At 38.4% G+C, this 22,794-nt stretch overlaps 2 protein-coding genes across 3 annotated transcripts; one reads left to right on the forward strand and one right to left on the reverse strand.

Moving 5' to 3' along the window:
* Positions 1 to 3,151: 3,151 nt before the first annotated feature.
* Positions 3,152 to 7,589, forward strand: LOC112171873 (nuclear transport factor 2). Of its 2 annotated transcripts, none has more exons than XM_024309000.2 (10): positions 3,152 to 3,336; positions 3,787 to 3,847; positions 3,987 to 4,124; positions 4,531 to 4,816; positions 4,896 to 5,275; positions 5,470 to 5,647; positions 5,747 to 5,868; positions 5,960 to 6,019; positions 6,262 to 6,325; positions 6,737 to 7,589. In XM_024309000.2, the coding sequence occupies exons 2-10, from the start codon at positions 3,800 to 3,802 to the stop codon at positions 7,108 to 7,110; spliced, it is 1,650 nt and encodes a 549-aa protein (XP_024164768.1). In that variant the 5' UTR covers positions 3,152 to 3,336; positions 3,787 to 3,799; the 3' UTR covers positions 7,111 to 7,589. The 2 variants fall into 2 exon arrangements, with proteins under 2 accessions (XP_024164768.1, XP_040364246.1); XM_040508312.1 differs by having other exon boundaries at positions 4,911 to 5,275.
* A 930-nt stretch (positions 7,590 to 8,519) lies between these two features.
* LOC112172905 (senescence-associated carboxylesterase 101) lies at positions 8,520 to 12,222 on the reverse strand. Its single transcript, XM_024310409.2, has 4 exons — positions 11,930 to 12,222; positions 11,504 to 11,843; positions 10,870 to 11,415; positions 8,520 to 9,436 (listed from the first exon to the last, which is right to left on the reverse strand). The coding sequence occupies exons 1-4, from the start codon at positions 11,941 to 11,943 to the stop codon at positions 8,639 to 8,641; spliced, it is 1,698 nt and encodes a 565-aa protein (XP_024166177.1). The 5' UTR covers positions 11,944 to 12,222; the 3' UTR covers positions 8,520 to 8,638.
* Positions 12,223 to 22,794: the final 10,572 nt, after the last annotated feature.

Below are 22,794 nucleotides of genomic sequence, written 5' to 3' on the forward strand. Positions count from 1 at the left end.
TAGTTTATTTAGTTTTTATGAATGGAAGTTTGCTAAGTCCGTTTAGTTTGATTTTGATTGAATTGGAACTTTAGTTAGCAAAGATTTGACTTTTGACCTGTTTGTGTGGGGTTTTCAGTTACTTCCAAGATGATATCGCTAGTGTTGTTTCAGCCTTCTACTTCCAATGAGGCATCATCCTCCAAGGCCGGTCCTGCTCAGATTGGGTTTGATGAAGAATTGATGATGAGGTCTAAAAATCTGTCTTCTACATTGCACAAGCTCTATCTTTGGGAGAAGAAACTGTACAATGAAGTCAAGGTATGCTGGTTTCCTTTTGTTTCTGTTACTATCTCCATTTCAATGTTCTTTTTTTTTCTTTTCAAAATTTGGAATTTTATGCCTTTGAATCGTCCTGCCCTAGCGGAGTTTCTTGAACAATGACTTTACCAATTTCATGATAATGAATGTGTATCTTGATTATATGTATATATTTAAACCTTTGCATACTAGTGTTAAAGTGATATATTCTGAAAATATGGAGCTGCTTGAGTATCAAAATTAAGCATGCCCTGTTCTCTGTGATGCTAAGGTTTGTCAATTGATAGTTGATGATTGATGCTAAGGTTCTCTGTTCTCTGTGTATCAAATTAAGGTTTGTGCCTTTTTAATTCAGTGAAGGCAAGTGTATAATGATTGGCAGGTTTGTTTCCTAAAGGTAATAGTTTTTTCTGATTGTTATAAACTGATGTGATTCATCTCTGAAAGTAGGTGGCAATCCCTATAGGTTTAGATTTTAGTTTGTAAATTGAATATCCAAAAAACTTGATGAACAAGTGGAATTAGGCTCCCATCTTGTTACAGTTTGTCTGCATTGGCTCTAAAGATGGTGTTCAGCTGCATGTTTATTATTAATGATGGTTAGTTTGGTTCTTCAAGTTTCCTTTGCTGTGAATGATTAGTTTAGGGAGTTTGCTGCTCCAAAACCTGCCAAAATTTTGAAGTTTCAGTTTTCATCTTGCTGCTCTAGTACATATACATGCTTGTCTTGCTACAACCATTTTATATTTTGAAATTTGAAGGTTTGTAAACATTGGCAGGTTTGTTTTGTGAAGTATGGATGCTTTTGGGGTATGGAAGAAGAAATGGAGTATTTTACGTGATGTGCCTCACTTTCCTTATGAAAAACAAGTGAATATAGTTATTGCTACTATGGTTCTTCATAACTACATACGAAGATATGCTCAACGAGGTATTGATTTTGATGAAAGTGGAAATTACTCAAGTGAAGAGACTAGTGAAGAGATGGAGGATAATGGTCTGGGAAGACAAGAAATGGAGGTGTTAAGAAATGCAATTACATAAAGTCTAATGAATGCATCTACTTAGCATTTAGTTGCAAATTTTAAGTGACTTTAATTTATTTCGTGTAATGGTTCCCGTTGAACTATGGTCGGGAAATTAATCCAAATATTCTAGACTTATTTTGTGTAATAGTAAAACATAATATGCATATTAAAGAGTTTAAAGTAAATATTTTATTCGGTTCAACCATGGGTACAAGAATAATACATGAGAAATTTTTTTATTTGGTATAGCTACATAATCAAAAAATAAAATTATGTATTTTAATAGCATATCTTAGCATGTATGCCTATTTTGGTAATTATATCCACCCAAAGCACTTTTGCCTTGATACTTACCAAACACTTAGAAATTGCTTTTCGTTCTCACAGCACTTTCAAAAACAGTTTACCAAACACCTTAGTTGCTTCTTCTCACAGCAAGTTCGGAAGTGCTTCCTCTCACATTAAGTTCGGAAGTGCTTTTTCTCACAACACAACAATCCCAAACTAATCCTTAGTTTGTTTCTATGAAATTAATCTGCTTGTGTGAGGGAATTCTAATTCTACAGTTATCATTGGGTTATGGTGCTAATGAACCTTTGGATTGGGTAAAAAGGGTATGTGTGTACGTGGGTAGTGTAATTTTATTATGAAATTGAAATATTTCATATCCTGAATTTGTGCATGTATCAGAGGTGTGTTCCATATTTTGTGAACTTTTGGAAATCAGTAGTTAATGTTGTAAATAGCATTCAAACTGTTTACATAGTACGAATCTTCTAGCCAACAGAAAGGCGGTGTTGGTGTTGTGCACAATATTTATTATGTGACCTTGATTAATGACATGATTGTCGGGCTTATGTAGCCCTAAGCTTTGATAGCCAAAGACATAGGTAAATGACGTGCAATGACACTCCATTATTATTAATGCATTGGGCTTAGTAGCCCTAGGCTATGATAGCCAAGGACATAGCTAAAGGAGGTCCAGTGGTAGTCCATTATTATTAATGCATTAGGCTTATGTAGCCTAAGCTTGGTAGCCAAAGACATAGCTAAAGGACGTGCAGTTACATTCCATTAATAGTATGATAATGCAACGGGCTTAGGTAACCCTAAGTTTTGGACTTTGGTAGCCAAGACATAGTTAACGGTTGTGCCATGGTAGCCCATTATCATTACATTGTATGGTTATCTGATAGTAATTGTTGTTTTTGACAAAACATTATAATTATTAGCCTAATAGTTTGATCTTAATTTATATGGAAGTTCTATTGTCAGTAAAGAACAAGTTTTACATTTATGTTGTTATCAGTAACGTGTTTGGTTTTAATAAGAATTGTGGGCTGGATCGTTTCACTCTGCCTGAAAATTCAATAGGGCTTCAGCGGTTCAGCCACATATGCCGCCAGTATTAAAATTTCGAATCAGTTAGCCCTCACTTGGCTTACACTAACAAAACATAAACCCCTCAAAATCGGTCGATTTAATTTTGCTACATCCATCAATAGGAGAAATTTTGATCCATTACGCATATGCCATGCTAAAAATCGCCATCACCATCGCAAACCCTAACTCCACCCTTGACAAACAAACCAAAACAAACTTCAACCACCGGATTTCGACAAATTTGATTGTGTTAGTAAATCTTTTTAGAGCTCATATGGGACTTTTTTTTTTTGAGATGAGCTCATATGGGACTTTGGATTTGCTTTTGTTGAAAATTTTTAAAGAGTGCAATCAAATAAACTAAAAAAAAAAAAAAAAAAAACCTTCTGGAATTTTCTAATAAACAAAAAAGCATTTCGTGATAATATAAAAAGCCAAAAACCCTTTTACGTCTCTCTCTCTTCCTCCCCTCAACACTCCTCCCAAACCAACTGCTCTCGCGCCTCTTGAAGATCCAGCAAAACCCTAGACACCGCCAAACCTCTATCGGAGGTGAGAGAAGTCACTATCAACCACCAATCTTCTCCTCTTCTCTCACCTCGCTTCCGCCGATCCACCAACTCAGGTGTCTCCTCTCGCTCTTAAACTCTCTTCAATTTGTTCTTGAAATTTCTGCTTCCTTCAGATCTCGCTTTGTTATAGTCAAATCTGAAATCACTATTTTGACTTGTACTGAAATTCTACGCTTCTAAAGGGTTTTCCTTTTTTTTTTGTTTGTTTTTGTTTTTTTTTGAGCTGATTCAGCTAGGGAATGAGTAGAGATTTTATGTATAACAGCGTGAGATAGATGAGTGAAGTGGATTAATTTTGTGAAAAGATTTATAGTGTTTTAGTTAATCGGAGAAAAAGGTTAATTTTTTATTGAAATTCAGTTAAATTTTGTAAGAAAAACGCTCGGAAGTTTCAATTGAAAGCAGTGGAAACTTTGGGAATTGAGTTTTCTTCCTTGTACAAATTGAATGGTTGATCTTATTTTATTGGTTCGTTATGTTTAATGGTTTGTTTTGGTTTATAGAGGTTGAACAGAGATGGCGTCCCCGGCGGTGCAGCAGCAAGTAGCCCCTACTGCTGATGTGGTATGTATTGATATTAGGGCCCTTGATATTATATACAATAGTAGTCGATTTTTTTTTAATTTTTTTTTTTAAATATTTTTATAAGAGAGTTCCTTGTGGTTGCTAATTGAACTTGAATGAAACATTTGGTTAAATATAGGTTGGCAATGCATTTGTCCTTCAGTACTACCATATCTTGGAGCAGTCTCCTGAGCATGTTTACCGATTTTATCAAGATGATAGTAAGTTTGGTCGCCCCGAGGATAATGGAATGATGAAGACTGTAACCACCATGGATGTAAGCTCCTTTCGTACCCTTGGTTTCTTTTTAGTGTCACCCTTTGTGTTTATGTAAGATCACAATATATCAAAGTGTCCTGGTTGCGGCCTAGAGGTTTAAAGACGGTGTATCTTTAATGTGTATTTTGTGTACTGCTGAGCTAATACTGATATATTCTCTGGGAACTTAGAGAAATCAGAAAAGTCTGCATATAATTCTTTTGCTAATTTTGATTTAGTGGCAGTTTTAGACCACTTAGTTGTTAGAGCCAGGAGATTGTGGGTTCTTGTTACTTTTGTATATCTAAAGCTGAAAATTTGAGATTTTTCATCAACTTGATAGAACAATATGAATTATGTACTCCCAGTGGAACTTATAAACTTCTGAGAATTTGACTCCTGCGGGTTTCGATTTTATTGGGCAGATAATCAACAGGAAAATAGTTGAGAATGGGAAGCTCAGTGCAAATGTTGTAACTGTGGATGCTCAAGAATCTTTCAATAGGGGTGTATTTGTCCTTGTGACTGGGTTTATAATTGGAAAGGACAATTTGAGGAAAAAATTTACCCAGAGCTTTTTCTTGGCACCACAAGAGAAAGGTGGCTTCTATGTTTTGAATGATGTTTTCAGATATGTGGATGATTCCATTCACCAAAATACGGACCATGGTTCAGTTGCTGATGTTGAACCTCCTCTTACTTCGGAGCACGGTATGTATTATAATGATTATTATGTGAAATTTACAGCTTTTATGTGCTCTAATTGATGTTGAGAGTAATTCTGTTGCAGATCCTTCTTTTCCAGACAGTCGTGTTTCTGAGCCTGTTACTGCTGTTTCTGAAGACGTCACTGAGGAGGAAGTATATAATCCTCTTGAGAATGGGGAAGTTCCAATTGAAGTAGAGGAAATTCCAGTACCTGAAGTTGTCGATGAAATCCCAGATGATTCAGAGGTAGTGACTGAATCTGGATACTCGGCACCGGTTGTGGCCATGGTGGAATCTGAGAAACCTGCATCGGTGGTGGACGATGCTAAATACTCAGCAACTGTGGTGGCTGAAGCTGGACATTCTGCACCGGTGGTGGCAGAATCTGTACATTCGGCACCGGTGGTGGTCGGATCATCTCCTAAATCAGAAGAAGTGCCTAAGAAGTCATATGCCTCAATTGTAAGTGGCTGTTATGCAGTATATCATCCTTCAAAGTCTTTCATATTTGTGATGTTTTCTGCTTTCAGTTGCAGTTTTGGTATTCCATTTGTGGTTAATTCAGTGATAAATGTGTCCAAAAAAAGAAAAAGAAACACTCCTTTATTGTTTATCTGTCCTTTGCTGGGGTCTTATATAGTAACCACTTGTTCCAGGTTAAGGTTATGAAGGAGAGTGCTTTACCATTTTCTACTCCTGCACATGCTGCTGTGAGAGCTATCCCAAAGCCCCAAGAGCAGCGGGTCATTGCTGCTCCACAACCTGCTTCAGTTTCTGAAACAGTAGTTTCCAGCACAAATGCTAAAGAAGATGGGAACCAACCAGAGGCTGAAGGTGTGCAATTCATTCATGCTAGTTACCTTGATCTCACTTCTATTGTTTGCTGTATAATGTTATGCTTGTGTAATAATATGATTATGCTATTGTGAACAGTTGAAGGGCACTCTATCTACATCAAAGGTCTGCCTTTTAATGCCACACCTGCTCTAATAGAGAATGAATTCAAAAAATTTGGACCCATCAAGAATGGTGGTGTACAAGTTAGAACTCAAAAGGTTTGTCCATTCTTAACTTGGCTTATCTTCTGATTAATGAGATCTTTGTATAGTAACATAGGTTTATCATCCCTTCACCTTTACATTACAGGGCTTTGGTTTTGGGTTTGTGGAATTTGAGGATGCAAGTGCTGTACAAAGTGCACTAGAGGTACTTAACTAGTTTGGTGTGCTGAGTCTTTTCTTTTTTCATACTGTTATATCTTGTTATGTTTGAATAAAATGATAGTACTAATCTGTTCTGTTTTCCCTTGCTCTTAGTATTGTTGGCCATGTTTCCCTCTTCATTAAAATAGGCAAAAAGAATGTAGTTGATATTTGAATCCCTTGGTTTTGCATCTGTTCTTTTATTTTCATCTTCTAATATGAATTGTGTCTCGATATGTGTTTTAGGCTTCACCCATCATGATTAATGGACGCCAAGTTGTTGTTGAGGAAAAGAGATCTACGAGTCGAGGTGAGTGGAATTGACGTGAACATCTTTGTTTGTGACTAATGTCTCTACTAGTATAGGGATTTGAGTATGGGAACAGGGTGGTGGGTATCTCTCTCTTTTGGTAGTGCATATCTTATAGATTAGTGTACATCTTTATTGATATTGTGAGATGCATTGATACGATCACGGTCAGTTGGGCAAATCAGTCTCATGGATCATTTTACATTCTAGTTCTCTTTCTGTTTTTTATGGGTTTCATGGAGCCTGATGGGAAGTTGCTGTTCAATTTTCTGGCATGGGTGCTAATTCCAGCATTTAATAGGGAATTACTGTTTTGCAGTAGAGTTTTATTGAGATCTGCAGATATTTATAATCCTTCCACTCTTTAATTCTTGTTCTTAATGTTTCTTGTGTGTGTGTTCTTTTATTTAGGGGGGAATAGGGGAAGGTTTTCGACCGGAAGGGGGAGTGGATATAGGAATGAAGGATCTAATGGGTACAGGAATGAAGGAGCTAATGGGTACAGAAATGATGGACCTAATGCTGGATACCGAAATGACGCACCTAATGGATACCGGAGTGAGGGACCAAGAGGACGTGGAGGCTATGGAGGTGGTAGAGGTTATGGCCGCAGCGAATTCAAGTCCGAATTTGGAGGTAGGAATACAGGTAGGGGAGGATCATCGGGCCGTGGAGGTGATGGGTATCAGAGGTCTGATAATGGTGGTCGTGTGAATCGTGCTGGTGGGCAGACTGTTAATGCAACAGCCAAAAGTTCAGCCCCCCGGGTGTCCGCTTCTGCTTGAGAAAGTCTTGGCTTAAGTTGGTTAGTGGATACAAATGATTTTTTGGAAGTATTTCAATGGTGAAGTTGTTCGATAGCATGTTAAGAAAGGCCGTTTCTGATCTTTTGGGGGATGTGAACCACCTAGTATAAACCATAGGATTTTCTTTTACCATTTTTTGTTTGCGGTTTTCATACTTGAGCTGCTTTTTGGGTTTGATAGTGGCCTAGATTCCTGCAAGTACATGTTTCCTGATGAATTGCTTGTGGGTCTCTATTCTCTTTATTTCGGAAGGAAGTGAGAATTGTTTAGGTTAGTTAGCAATTCGCCTTTTTGTTTAGGTTCTGCTGTACTCTTCGTGTTGTAGGTCTCTATGATTATTTAAGTAAATCTAATGTCTGCGGATAGTGTTATCTTGTCAAGGAATTTATCAAGCCTCAAGTACTATAAGAAAATTCTGAGAATGAACAGATGGAATGAGCATGGATTTGTTTTATTCATTTCCCAAGAGTCCAGGGTTTGCAGCCCTGGCTTTGTTCCAATGTTTAGTCCCCACTTCTAATCTGTTCCCCATCTCTAAACACATTCCTACTTGATTTATACATTTTCTCTCAACTTTAATCCTCAATGGACCTAATCATGAGGCTTTACAAAATGGATCAATATCAATGAATAGGGTTTGATTAATTCTTGTTGAACTGAGTGCTTAAGCAGGAGGAGCAGCACTGCATGTTATTCTTAATGAAGTCAATTGCATTTTCTTTTATAAAAATTGTTATGACCGTACTACACTGCTGTACAAACGTGCTTATATGGACAAACTGCGGTCAGTAAATCTGGAAAGATACATAGACTGACCCAAAAAAGGAAGCAGCACATCATCAAGAATAATAACACAACACATGTTCAAGATTGGATCTGAATCGAAAAGGTTACATAGTCCGGCAAATTCATGCTAAATTTAATTCCCGATAGCTATCTAGTTAGTGTCTCCACCATCGGCACATGCTGATTGTTGTCCTAGAATAGGAACTGGAGTCACATCCATCTGTACTAGTTCTCGCTCAGTGCTCAACATCGTTTGCTTCATGTGCGCTTTTTGCAACCACTTCTTGTAGACTACTTTTTCTTGGCGCTACAGTTCCTTGTCCGTCACATTGATACCATGTGAATCAACGACCGACTGTTGAGAGTTGAAGAAAATAACAGTTTCTACTGATAAGGGAATAAATATGCATACACCAAGTTACTGCTCTCGAGCAGGGAGGTCTTCCAGCCAAAATGGTGGTAGCACTAGTACAGCTTGACTAAACCAAAATGGTTATCAACTGGATCTCATCATCTACAACACTAACTCAAGATAAGTACCATATTCGTGCTTTCTTTCAGCCTATGGAGTATATTTTTTATTTTGAAAAAAACAACCTACAAACAAAACAAAGATCCTAATACCATCAATATGGCCATAAGGCAGAAGATATACAAGAGAGATGGCACCAAACCAGGTACAATTCATTGGATATATGGTAATAACCCAGTGAAGATCCCTTCATGTATACTTGAGGTAAGAGCGACTATTCATATAGTCAGCGAGCTGTGAGGAGTAAGAACTTCCAACAATTCCCTTGTACTGCTTCCACCATCTCATAAAACTGCCCTTCTCCAAGAAAATATCAGGACACACTGCATAGTTGTCGATAACATCCCACACGTAATCCTCGAACTTTTTCAACTCCTCCTTGTATGTTACTTTCTCTACATCAGTGACCGATTCTCCATTGTTCAAAAGGTTGCACAAGATAATGGCGTCCTCAACGTGTGCCCAGAAACAAGAATCTTCATTTGAAGTAGCAGACATCTGTCTTTTGGCTTTCCCTTTTATTTCCTTCTCCAGCCATTGTTCCAATAGAATGAAATGTTTAGGCCTTTTCCCACCATTTTTGTAATTTCTCGCGCCACTTTTCTTGTAGAACTCCGCAATGTGAAGTGGTTCAATCATCCTTCGGTAGTTTGTACCCGCCCAAAGCCAACGTACTCCAAGGGGAGATCCTTCCATCTGAGGCTTATTCTCTACTTCTGTAACTGTGTCCTCCCAGAAATTCCAAAGCCTTTTCTTGTACTCACTAACATTAATATCACTCGGATTGCACTGCTTTTTGTACATGTCATAGTATCCGGTGTTCAAAAAGTTTGACTCCTTCTTGTACCACTCGAATAAGGCCAAACACGTTTTCATTTTATTCAGTTTCTTGTCTGAACCAGAATTCTTCTTCTTCTGAATTAATAACTCTGTTTCATGTTTTTTCATCCTTCGAATCTGATTCTTCATCTCTGTATCGGGTTGTTGCTATTACAACGATTAAGGTTAGAAATAACTCAGTAAGCTGCGAAAAAGAGTATAGAAAGATCATAATCATATTATCCTTTTTTATTTAAATTTTTTTAATTTTTTATATTTTTTATGTCTGACTTGTGTTCTTTAACTGTCCAAATTAACCAAATACTAAACAACGAGTAGAATGGTAATTTGTTGCAAAATGTGTGTGTATATGTGTGTATATATATATATATATATATATATATATATATAGATTCTATCCAGAGCGGAGCTCCGCTTTGAAATTAACGTGTGAAGTTCGAGTTTTGGGTCACTTTTCGGTCGTACATCCACATCTTGACCGTTCAGTTTTTAGGTACTAGTGTGTAGATCATCTCTGCAAATTTTCAGCCAAATTGATGATCGTTAAGGTATCTAACTCGCTTAAACTAATGGACGGACTGAATCTGTCAACCTGAACCGTACTAGCTTTAAGGCAATTATCAATGCCTTAACGATCATCATTTTGGCTGAAAATTTGCAGAGATGATCTATACACTAGTACCTAAAAACTGAACGGTCGAGATGTGGATATGCAACCGAAAAGTGACCCAAAACTCGAACTTCACACGTTAATTTCAAAGCGGAGCTCCGCTCTGGATTGGATCCTATATATACAGATCCTATCCAGAGCGGAGCTCCGCTTTGAAAATTAACGTGTGAAGTTCGAGTTTTGGGTCACTTTTCGGTTGCATATCCACATCTCGACCGTTCAGTTTTTAGGTACTAGTGTATAGATCGTCTCTGCAAATTTTCAGCCAAATTGATTATTGTTAAGGCATTGATAACTTCCTTAAAGCTAGTACGGTTCAGGTTGACAGATTCAGTCCGTCCATTGGTTTAAGCGAGTTAGATACCTTAACGATAATCAATTTGGCTGAAAATTTGCAGAGATGATCTATACACTAGTACCTAAAAACTGAACGGTCGAGATGTGGATATGCGACCGAAAAGTGACCAAAAACTCGAACTTCACACGTTAATTTTCAAAGCGGAGCTCCGCTCTGGATCGGATCTGTATATATATATATATATATATATATATATAAATTGATTATCGTTAAGGTATCTAACTCGCTTAAACCAATAGACGGACTGAATCTGTCAACCTAAACCGTACTAGCTTTAAGGCAGTTATCAATGCCTTAACGATCATCATTTTGGCTGAAAATTTGCAGAGACGATCTATACACTAGTACCTAAAAACTGAACGGTCGAGATGTGGATATGCGACCGAAAAGTGACCCAAAACTCGAACTTCACACGTTAATTTTCAAAGCGGAGCTCCGCTCTGGATATGATCTGTATATATATATATATATATATATATATATATATATATATATATATATAAAAGCATGAAGTTGCTATATGATCATCAAAATGCATTGAAACTCTGCTACCTGTGCGAGAACTCCAATTGCTAGTAGTTGTGTGACAATGCTTGCTTGAAGTGGATCTCTTTCCCTTTCAATAGACTGGGAACTGCTCTTACATAACGCCTTGTGCTTGAGATCTTCCAAAGCTTGACCGTAACGAAACTCTATATTAGGATCTTGGTTTTGCGCACTTTGAGAATTGGTTGTCACCAACTGTTCCAAAATGAGGTCCGGGTCCTCAGAGCAAGCACAACCGGATGAAGAGCATAATAGGAATGTCCCAAAAGGCTTATAAGCACCACTTGTATTTCGGGTTAGAAAGTGTTTAGGTGTAGGATCTTGGTTAGAGGCTACATGCAAGAAGCAAGATTTCCATGTTGTGAATTGCAACACGCATTGTCGGAGGTGTTCATCGCCAACGAGGGGTGAGCCAAAAGTAATGCAAAGGGGGCGTTTGGTTTTCAATAAATCTAGCCCTTTCAACAACCATAAGGTGAAGAGCGTAGCCACACTGCCTCCCATAGATCGTCCGGTGATGATTACTAGTGAAGTCTTGCTAAGCTCTATCAGCTGCAACATTAAACAAGGTTACTTACAAGCTAAGCTAGTCACGATGATCAGGAAGAAATAAAGCAAGTTATTAGCTCTCACTCCCAACCTTAGTTTTCTTCCGATTCAGCTCATCGTAGTTGGCGCGAAAGAGCTTGATTGCTGCTTGATTAATCGAGAAACTTTTGTTGCTTTTGGTGCCTAAAAATTCAAAGTCAGTGAAATTGTCAGCCTTGAGAGCTGACGATGAAACCAAGCCTTCTTCCTCTAGAAGAGAGCCAAGTGGAGTGCCAAAAGCTATGATGGTAAGATTTGATTCTTGGGTTACATTGCATAAAGTCGGTTCTGCATTTGGATTAATCTGTTTTTGTTTCTCAATCGCACTCCATGCCTGGTGTACCGGATCAGAGGTCACCACCAAGTTTGCCGATTCTAAACCGCTGCTAAATCTACCATCATCAAGAACAGGAGTCAAAGCATAGTAGAGAAACAAAAACTCATAAATCCTAGCAAAGAATAGGTGGAGTTTACTTACTGGTTGTGAGTCATCTTGAATGTGCTCTCCTATTTGCTTAGAAACACAGCAGAATAATATGGGCCTGGAACAGACGGTAGTTACAAAGGTCTCGAGTCTCGAAACATGTGAGGATCGGATCAGCTTCTACTTAATTTCTTTCCAATCAGGAATCCACAAGGAACTTTACCCAGATCAACAAAGGACTGCGTCTTCGTCTCTGTATATGGCTAAGTCAACGTCAACAATATATTCGAAATAATTCAAATGGTTCTCTTTCCTGCTTCTGGCATGGGTCTTTCCCAAATAATATTATAACCCTTTTGGGTTTTTATTTGATGCAGAAGAAAGAATAGGATCAAAACAATGCACCGCACACGTTTTCTAGTCATCCACATCTGCCTAAATTCACACTAGGAAATGGGATTTAGGAGTTTGGTTACATTGCATCAAATCAAGTAATTAGGATCAGCTTCTACTTAATTTCTTTCCAATCAGGAATCCACAAGGAACTTTACCCAGATCAACAAAGGACTGCGTCTTCGTCTCTGTATATGGCTAAGTCAACGTCAACAATATATTCGAAATAATTCAAATGGTTCTCTTTCCTGCTTCTGGCATGGGTCTTTTCCAAATAATATTATAACCCTTTTGGGTTTTTATTTGATGCAGAAGAAAGAATAGGATCAAAACAATGCACCGCACACGTTTTCTAGTCATCCACATCTGCCTAAATTCACACTAGGAAATGGGATTTAGGAGTTTGGTTACATTGCATCAAATCAAGTAATTAGGATCAGCTTCTACTTAATTTCTTTCCAATCAGGAATCCACAAGGAACTTTACCCAGATCAACAAAGGACTGCGTCTTCGTCTCTGTATATGGCTAAGTCAACGTCAACAATATATTCGAAATAATTCAAATGGTTCTCTTTCCTGCTTCTGGCATGGGTCTTTTCCAAATAATATTATAACCCTTTTGGGTTTTTATTTGATGCAGAAGAAAGAACAGGATCAAAACAATGCACCGCACACGTTTTCTAGTCATCCACATCGGCCTAAATTCACACTAGGAAATGGGATTTAGGAGTTTGGTTACATTGCATCAAATCAAGTAATTAGACGAGCTCAATGGAAGAAATGGATTAGCTCCAAGAATAGAAACAATTGGAGCATTGCAGAAATGTATTGAGCTTGCAATTCCGTGGCAAAGATAAAAATGCATTACCTAGTACATGCACAATTGTCTTTGACGAGTAAAAGTAGTAAAAGTGCATAATATTATGCACTACATCATTGCTTTAATGGATATGTTTGGGAATAAGAGACATAGTATGCAGTTTACTGATTATCACCAATTTGAATAATTTAGCATCCCAGGTAACCTCAAGTTATATTTCCTAATAAAGATAAACCTAAGATTGACATGGAAAACAAGTATGCTACACTTAGATTGTGCCGATCTTTGCTATACCTAATACGAACAATTGGACATGCAAGTGATACGTAAATTTATAAGCTATTGATTTTCCTCATTCACACTTAAGATTGTCAATTGTAGCAAGGGTAAATAAGGGTCTTTCCCGCAGAGGACTAAGGTTATAACTACTCAAAATAATGTCAAAAAAGTGACCACTGTTCCTAACGAACAGCAGTCGAAAATCTAATTAAAAACCTAATCTACACTACTCAGAAAATTATGAAAATTTACAGAGATGTACTAGACACACAGGGTATCGAGCATACAAAATTTCAGATTATTTGGGGATCGTTTACTATATAAAATAAATACAGAAAAACAGAGAACAGAAAGAAAAACGAAACTGAAACAGATTTGAGATTGGTTGATATCAAGATAATAAAGCTAGTTAGGGAAGATGCATCCACCCCTGACAATCGCACACAACAAACTTTGTCTAATTTACTACCAATTAACTTAGTTGAAGATGCTTAGATTGGCTCGGTACGCTTGAACACAACCTATTACCCTTTCTTACTTTGTACGCTAGGCAGGAAGTGCTCTATACCTAGACTATTCCCAAGCAATGCAACCTAAAGGTACGTTTATTAGATTAAATATGCAGAGATTATTAAGTTTGAAAAGAGTTTGAGCAATCACTAGGCATCGCAAATAACTTACTTGCTAGTGAAAACTACCAATTACTTCTCTAGATAATTTGAGAAATCCAATTATAGATCCAGGCATCAAACAATCAAAGTATTAGAAACCTAGCATGCATACTAGGTAGGCTTCCAAAGCACACAAACATAAAATTCATCAATGGGAAACACGGTAAACAAAACCTCAACTTTATTAATTAGAAAACAAATTGAATGTCAAAGCATGTTATATATGGATCATGTCTAGGGGCTTCAACTGCCCCCTAACTACTGGAAATTAAGTTACACATAATTGGAATAAAAAACACAAAATAACGAAGGGGAGGAAGAGAGAGAGAGAGAGAGAGAGAGAGAGAGAGAGAGAGAGAGCTGCTGCAGATTGATCTCCTTTTATATGCTTAGAGATTGCCTTCATCTTTCTTGTTGTGTAGGAAATCCAAAACCTAAAAGAATTAGGGTTCACGTGCTTAGGTGAAGTTTTCCTATTGGCTCTTGAACTTGATAACTTATTCCAGCCATTCACATCATGCCATTTGTCCATATAAAGCTGAAATATAAAGCACAAACTCGTTCTCGGGTTTCTTGGTGTGATTTGGGCCTCGAAACATAAATTCTCGTCCAACTTCAGATTCACGCGCAGCCTGACCCTTCTTCTAGAAAAATGATATTGACTAGCCGTAAAAAGATCTGAAAACTAGACATCCAAGGCTTTCCATCAATATAAAGATCATATTTTGGATCGTCCAGAACTGATTTTAGTGATCTGGCGAAGTTGACTGATCTGCACAAGCATATTTGCCTATTTTGCCTTTCAATCCCTCTTTTGCTTCTTTTCTCCTTCTTTGCTCCAAGATACCTATAAAATAAATAAACAAAGTAAATAACTAAAAAGTACACTAAACTAACAAAGAAAGTATAGAGATTAACGTTATTAACATTACATAAATATGCTCCAATCAGCAAGGAGCAGCAATCGAACTCGAAAGTGGATAACAGCTTACTAGCTTCAGGACTAGCATTTGCAAATCCTCTAACTAGAGCTTCAGCAACTTGAGTCATTTACATCCCAAAGTTGCAGCCCTGAACAAACTCTAGGTCATAATCAACTTGCTTTTCCCAGATTGGCTTGAACTGGTTCATGGTAATATCAAGCCAGGGTTTCATATTCTCATTGAAGTGCACCACTGCAGCATTGCGAATCTCGTCCATGCTGATACTCGGATTATAGCCAAGTCCCAGAACATGCCATGATTTGTCCAGTGGCTTTGTTGTTGAGTAAAATGTGATCAAACCTAGGGGTAAAGTCCCCAATTTCCACAGGGTACGATTCTCATTCTGCAACGAGATTAACATCGATAGTTAGTGCTACTCAATACAAGACCAAAGAAAGATTAAAAGCAATCAAAACAAAATCAACCCTAAGATATCCTGAAACAGAATAACCAAGAAAAATGACATATAGCATCAACAAGGCATAACTTCCCCCTCTGTTTCCATTACAGCTTATGATACATTCTTTATCATTCCCTTAGTAAACTAAACAGATACATTATTTTAAGGCAACAAAACCAACAAATGCACCATTATTTGCATAATCAAACAAATATGTTGCATATATACCAAGCAGATATCAAAACATTGATTAAAAATGTAAGGATTCTTGGCAAGAATTGCACTGAACAGAAAATAAGAAAATCATCACTTATCAGATTCTGCCAGTAGTGATAATCCGCTGTCAGTAGTTAGCAATTCGCCTTTTTGTTTAGGTTCTGCTGTACTCTTCGTGTTGTAGGTCTCTATGATTATTTAAGTGAAACTAATGTCTTCGGATGATGTTATCTTGTCAAGGAATTTATCAAGCTTCCAAGTACTATAAGAAAAATTCTGAGAATGAACTGATGGAATGAGCATGGATTTGTTTTATTCATTTCTCAAGTCTATAGGGATTTTGCAGGCCCTGGCTTTGTTCCAATGTTTTAGTCCCACTTCTAATATGTTCCCCCTATCTAAATAAGAAGCTCATTCCTACTTTTTTTCCTGAAGTTTACTCCTAATTGCATTTTCCTTTATTAAAATTGTTATGATCGTATTGGACTGCTGTACAAATGTGCTTATTGTTGAAGGAAGTCGACATCATGTGTGCTTCTTCAAACTAGGGTTTAGTCTTAGAGTTGTAATAGGAGAAGGTTCTAGATTTCCTAATTATGTTCGGATTCTATTACCTTTTGTGTACTCTGTAAATCCCTACATATAGGGCTCCTATTATCAATAATACTACTACAATTCTCCCATCAATTCTCTCTACAAATCATATTTTCCTTAAACACGTTATCAGCATGAGCCCTAACCCTAAAACAAATAACCAAAACCCTAAAACAAGTCGAAACCCTCAAACCCTAATTTCCTCCACCTCCCAACTAGTAGCCCCCGACCCAAGGAGTCCGGAACCGGCAGCAACACAATCAAAACCGGCCGGAAACTTACCGAACCGGCCGCCGGAAGCCCCAAACCATCCGCTGTGATCTCTCTACCGGTTCACCACCTTCCAGATACCCAATTGCCAACAAATTTTGTCAGCAGCACCATCTCTGTCCTAGGATTCAAGAACCTGAAGCGGAATGCCAAGAACCAGTCCAGAAGTCCCTGAACTGGCCATCACACCAACTCATCCTCCTGCAGAAAAACCGGCAGAAACGACTTTTTGCCCAGTTTTTCCTGTTTCAGCCAATACCAATTGCCGCAAGCTCCTAGCCCTAGCTAGCCATACCGTGCGCTGCCCCTACAGTCCCTATGCACCCATGTGCCACCTACTACCCTTGCAGTACCGCCGCATGCCCGTTGCATCCTCCTCCTCTCACCTTTCCTCTCGTTCCTGTGCATATCAGTTTGCTTTCTTGTCCCAAAACGTCTAGTTCGAGATCTCTGATCAAAATCCTTTCTTCGTCAAAGTTGTTCGTCTCTATCTGAACTCCAAATTTCAGCCATATTGGAGTCATTTTGAGACCTGTACATCATTCGAAATAGGAGCTATTCAGAAGTGAATCTGCTCTGAATTTCAACAAGTAAGTTTTTGTGATTAAAGTTCCTGCTTTCTTGTATTTTAAATTACTTTATTTGCTGTAGGATTTGCAATATACGAACATGAGTTCTATTATTTAATAAGCGGAATTGTGGGGATTCAAGCTAAACGAACTAAGAGCGTTCGTAATCAATGAACTAAGAGTGTTCATAATATTCAGACTAAGAGCATCTGCAAGCATCAAATTGTGACCATATTAAACATCAATGTTTCGGTCTAATCCAAATATTCTTAGAAATCGATTTCTTGGTAGCATAGCTCGGAAATCTTATTATTATTAGTTTTCGTGGAAGTTTAGCTCCGAAACTAATTCATTCTTGTTTCACCCTTTTTCAGGATGTTAAACTCGAACATACTCGATTTTGTTCCACTGGATTATGCAGGCAAAAGATACCTAATGTGGGCTCAAGATGTTGAGCTCCACCTTATTGCTAGTGACTTATTGCATACAATCCAAGAGCTTTGTCATAAAGGAACTGCTCCAAACCCTCAAACTGAGATCGACAATTCTAGGGCACTTGCCCTAATGATGCCTCACATGGATAGGGACCTCAGGTTTGAGTTCATGAATGAGGATAGCGCTTTAAAGCTACAGCAAGCTCTTCGTGAGCGTTATGGCAACGTTCGTGACTCCATCCCTCCGAATTTAGAAGCAGAATGGAATGATCTTCGCTTCTCTGACTTTGACACAGTCATACAATTTTATTCGGAAGCTCTCCGCATCACAGGAATGATGCACTTCTGTGGCAAGACGATCACAAAAGAACAATTGATTGAGAAACCCTCAATACCTTCCCTGTCTATGCTATGAGGTCCTGTGATTTATTTCGGACTCATATAAATGCAAGACGGATCACAAGCTTTCAACAACTTATTGAAGCTATTGAAATTGCTGAAAGGCAAGGCAACAAGCTTGTGAGAAGAAAAATTGATAGGCTTCGAGATAGCTATCCAGAGCATTGTCCCATGGCAATAGACGTCTTGATCCATATGATCGAAATGCTCATGAAGGTAGTCGCCAAAGACGACATTCATGCCACCGTAGGAGCCGTGACTTTGAGGGACGAAGCGTTGGAAACCATAGAGCCAACGTTGGCCATGGTCATAATTTTCCAACGCCTCCAGTCCTAGGGACCATGCACATTGCGCCAATGCGCCTCAATCAAGGGAGAATTCTCTTCATGGTGTCTATTTCTGATATGAAACGTCTGATCAATGGACCTAAGTTTGGAATGTACCTAAGAAGGTAGCCACCTCATGGCGATCATGACATTGAGTTCAAGAAGACTTTAAATCTGGCGATGCAAAAAAAAAATGCAGCAAATTTTTATTTAGAATAGTCTTTTATTTCCAAGAATTATGTAATGGTAGTAATGACATTTTGTATTAACTCTTTCTCTAGGCTCACCTAATTAAGTATGATGTCTAGGAAAGTAATTGAGATTAGTGGTACTTAAGAGAGACTCGCTCCACCGAGATCTCTTCCTATTTTCCTTGTCATATTTGATTGGAGTAATAAAACGGATTGAGTGACCACAATCTGTCTAAGTTTGATTTCATTTTGGATTAGACTTTGGTTAAAGAAACTTTGATGTAATCATTGGCTATTAATAAAGTGTCGATTATTTTACTTAATGTCTTGGACATACCTTAATTCGAATTTTATTATTTGAAAGATATAAGAGCCAATGGTTTTCATGTGAAAACACATTGTGAGAATGGACAAGAGTTCCTTTGCATCACCTCTAATGACTACGGACATAAATGAATATTAGAGAAACTTATGTGTCGCTCTAGTGGGTTGTATGTGGGTTGTTTGCAACCACTATTCGAGTTATTGAATCCAACCATGTCATGAGAGATGACTTATGGGATTTTGACACATATAGGCTTTGGCACGACCGTTTGAGACACCCAGGTCATGATATGATGATCCGTGATACTAAAGATTTCACACGGACATCTCTTCTTTAGAACGAAGAGAAGTAAGAATCAAAAGTCAATTCAAAAAGAGCATTGCACCGTCGCCGCGCCTTGGGGCGCCGCCGTCAAGCACTACCGGCTAGCCAACTCTGGCATCGTGATCCCCTTGTGGCAAAATCATGGCTTTGACACCATGTATGGAGACTTGGCTCCTCTCTCTACTTCTCAAAGTAAATTGTGACATTGTGGCTCAACCAAAACCGTCATTGGTTGATTATAAGGCCAATCTTTCATTCTGTAAAGCCTGTTTTTTTAAGGATCATGACCATCCTATGCAAAAGACACTAAAGAAATAATTTCATTCTTACAAAGAATCCAAGGGGATTCTGTGGATCGACTCAACCAACTTGCGGACTACTTAGATGTTTTATGCTGTTGGTTGATATGCGGACACACTGGTCATGTGTCACATTATCGTCCACTCGTAATGCTGCTTAAGATGAACTCCTAGCATAAATCATATGGCTACAGGCTCACTACCTGGATCATCCCATTCAGTCAATTAGACTTAAAAATGCTAGAGAGTTTACATCGAAAATTTTCGATGACTATTGCATATCATTGGGTATTGATATTAAGTATCATATTTCCATGCACACAACCAATTGGTCTCGCGGAAAAGCCACCATTAAACGACTACGATAGTAGCCCGGACATTGGTAATGCGCACCAATATTTCCGTTTGGGTTATGCAATATCGAATGCAGCTATGCTAATTCATCTACGACTCATAGCAGCCACTCAACTTTTATTTGCGTTACAGCTAGTGACTGGGTGCGAGTCTAATATCTTATACTTATGCATATTTGAGTGTGCGATTCATGTGCCAATTGCACCGCCATAGCGCATCAACAAGAGTCATTGCAACAAATGCATATATATATATATATATATATTTGTGTTGGACATGAGTCTCCAACTATAAGTCCGCTATGTAGAACCTTGACAGGCGATCTCTTTTTTCACTGGATTTGCAGATTGTCACTTTGATGAGACAGTCTTCCCGTCGTTAGGGGGAGATTATAAGGTCAACGTTCAACAAGAACGACAAGAATTGTCATGGTTTGTCCCCATTATGTCTCATCTTGATCCCCTAGAAGTGACGAGAGCACATATACCTGCTGCAAACATATCTGCAAGAGGATTGATATCCCCACAAGAGGACATGGTGCCACCCAAAGGAGATGGGTACGGCACCACTACCATGGATGGTGGTATGGTGACGCCACAAGGTGGCATGATGGTGTCATAGGCCATGGGTTCCGCTAGAGAGTGTAGGAGACCCATAGGTTCGATGGATTCTCGCCCTAGGAAGAGAGCGAGTTTGACACAACTTGATCTATTGATCATTGATACTCAAAATTCATCTCATGAGAATATTCTGAATTGTGGTTATGTCCAAGAGACATCGTTGGGGACGCCTCAATGTTAGAACCAATTCCTGAGAATATAGAGATCTCTACGAACTACACTAGTGTACATGAGGATGTGGAATTATTGAGACCAATGACATCGAACCTTACTCCGTTAAAGAATGTCAACGTAGAGAAAATTGGCCTAAATAGAAAGAGGTGATCCAGGTTGAATTGGATTCACTAACGAAGAGGAAGGATTTCAGGCCTGAGATGCCAACACCTCCTAATATAAAACCTGTTGACATTAATAGGTCTTCGTTAGATAGCGTGATGAGAAAAAGAGATGATAATCTCGCCTTATGGCACAAGGCTTCTCACAAAACGCCCTGGAATCGACTACTAGAAGACATATTCTCTCGTAATGGATGTCATTGCACTTCATTACCTTGTCAGTTTGGTAGTTTCCAAATAACTGAACATGCAGCTTACGAATGTAGTCACTACGTATCTCTATGGGGATCTAGATACAGAATATAATGAAGGTTCTTGTGGACTTCATTTACCCAAATCAAGTGGCTCTTGACCACGGAGCGCATTTGCAATGAGGGTGAAACGCACATTAAAGTGACTACTTGATTGGGAAGGAATATGATGAACTATGCCCCTGCGTTTTCATGACAGGTTCTGGATTTGCAATTGTCACGGTTTATGTTGATAAACATAATTGGAACCCTTGAGAGTTAAGGGAAACTGTTGAACACCTGAAATCCGAGTTTGAGATGAAGAACCTTAAGAGAACACGGTTTTGTCTAGATTTAGAACTTGTATATAGTGTCAATAAATGCTTTGCATTTTGATGAAGTCAAAGATGCACTCCCATGGTCGTCCATAGTCTTGACCCTAAGAGGGATACGTTTCGTCCTAGGGATGATGACGAAGACGTGTTAATTGGCAGAAGTGTCTTACCTAAGTGCAATAGGCGCATTATTGTACTTAACACAATACAAGACCGGAAACCTCATTTGTTATGAACTTGTTGGCTAGATGTAGCCCTGCACCAACGCAACGCCATTGGACTGGTATAAAGACAATCTTTCATTACTTAAAATGTACTATAGATATGGGCTTGTTCTATCCCTACAGAGAGAAAAGAATGATGGAAGAATGAGAATGAATCTCATTAGCCCAAGTGGCACTGTCCAAGACACCGTGATCGGCAAAGTCGCTGGCCACCCATCCTCCTCCCTTACATCATTATGATCATGATGTTTTGATGGATTTTGCTGATGTAGGGTATCTCTCTGACCCTCACAATGGTCGCTCCCAAACGAGTTATGTCTTTACCATGGGAAGCACTGCGATATCTTGGAGGTCTACAAAGAAGACCCTTGTTGCTACTTCCTCAAATCATGCAGAGATTATTGCTCTACATAAAGCCGTGCGAGAATGCATATGGCTAAGGTCTATAATTACACATATTAGAGGAACTTGTGGTTTGAAGTCTACCACAGATGAACCTACATGCATTTATGAAGATAATGAAGCTTGTATTGAGCAAATGAAATTAGGTTTCATCAAGGGCGACAACACAAAACATATATTGCGTAAGTTCTTTTACAATCAACAACAACAAGCACTTCTAAATATTGAAGTGAATCAAATCCGATCTGAGGATAATGTAGCGGACTTATTTACTAGGTCGTTACCTAAATCCACCTTCGAGAAACATGTGAAGACCATCGGATTGAGAAAGTTATCCGAACTCCCAAGATTGTAGCAATCAGGGGGAGATATTGACATCAGGGGGAGGTATGATGTCTACATGTTCGATCTCGAAGAGTGAAGGACGTGTTGTGCTCTTTTTTTCCTTCGACCAAGGTTATTTTTGTCCCATATGATTTTTGTTACCTGGCAAGGTTTTTAGTGAGGTAACGATCAAAGTGTCATCACCAAGTTTGAGTGGCACAAGGGAGAGTGTTGAAGGAAGTCGACATCATGTGTGCCTCTTCAAACTAGGATTTCGTCTTAGAGTTGTAATAGGAGAAGGTTCTAGATTTCCTAATTATGTTCGGATGCTATTACCTTTTGTGTACTCTGTAAATCCCTATATATAGGGCTCCTATTATCAATAATATTACTACAATTCTCCCATCAATTCTCTCTGCAAATCATATTTTCCTTAAACACTTATATGGACATATGACGATCTGTAAATTTGGAAACAAGCATATGCTGAAACCCAAAAACACGGCGCATCACATCCAGGAGAGTATTGGATTTGAATCAGAAAGGTTACATAGTCCAGCAAGTTCATTTTAAATTTGATTCCTGGTAGCTATCTAGTTGGT

The sequence above is a fragment of the Rosa chinensis genome, chromosome 6 (assembly GCF_002994745.2).
Source record: "Rosa chinensis cultivar Old Blush chromosome 6, RchiOBHm-V2, whole genome shotgun sequence".
Lineage (NCBI taxonomy): Eukaryota > Viridiplantae > Streptophyta > Magnoliopsida > Rosales > Rosaceae > Rosa > Rosa chinensis.

Excerpts from the sequence above, each read along its gene's own strand:
- LOC112172905 (XM_024310409.2), bottom strand. Across the intron at positions 11,416-11,503 it reads TGAATCGGAAGAAAACTAAG|CTGATAGAGCTTAGCAAGAC; the intron begins GTTGGGAGTGAG and ends TTAATGTTGCAG. Across the intron at positions 9,437-10,869 it reads CAATTGGAGTTCTCGCACAG|CAACAACCCGATACAGAGAT; the intron begins GTAGCAGAGTTT and ends TCGTTGTAATAG.
- LOC112171873 (XM_024309000.2), top strand. The coding sequence starts at position 3,800 with ATGGCGTCCCCGGCGGTGCAGCAGCAAGTAGCCCCTACTGCTGATGTG. Across the intron at positions 3,848-3,986 it reads TAGCCCCTACTGCTGATGTG|GTTGGCAATGCATTTGTCCT; the intron begins GTATGTATTGAT and ends GGTTAAATATAG. Across the intron at positions 4,817-4,895 it reads TCCTCTTACTTCGGAGCACG|ATCCTTCTTTTCCAGACAGT; the intron begins GTATGTATTATA and ends ATTCTGTTGCAG.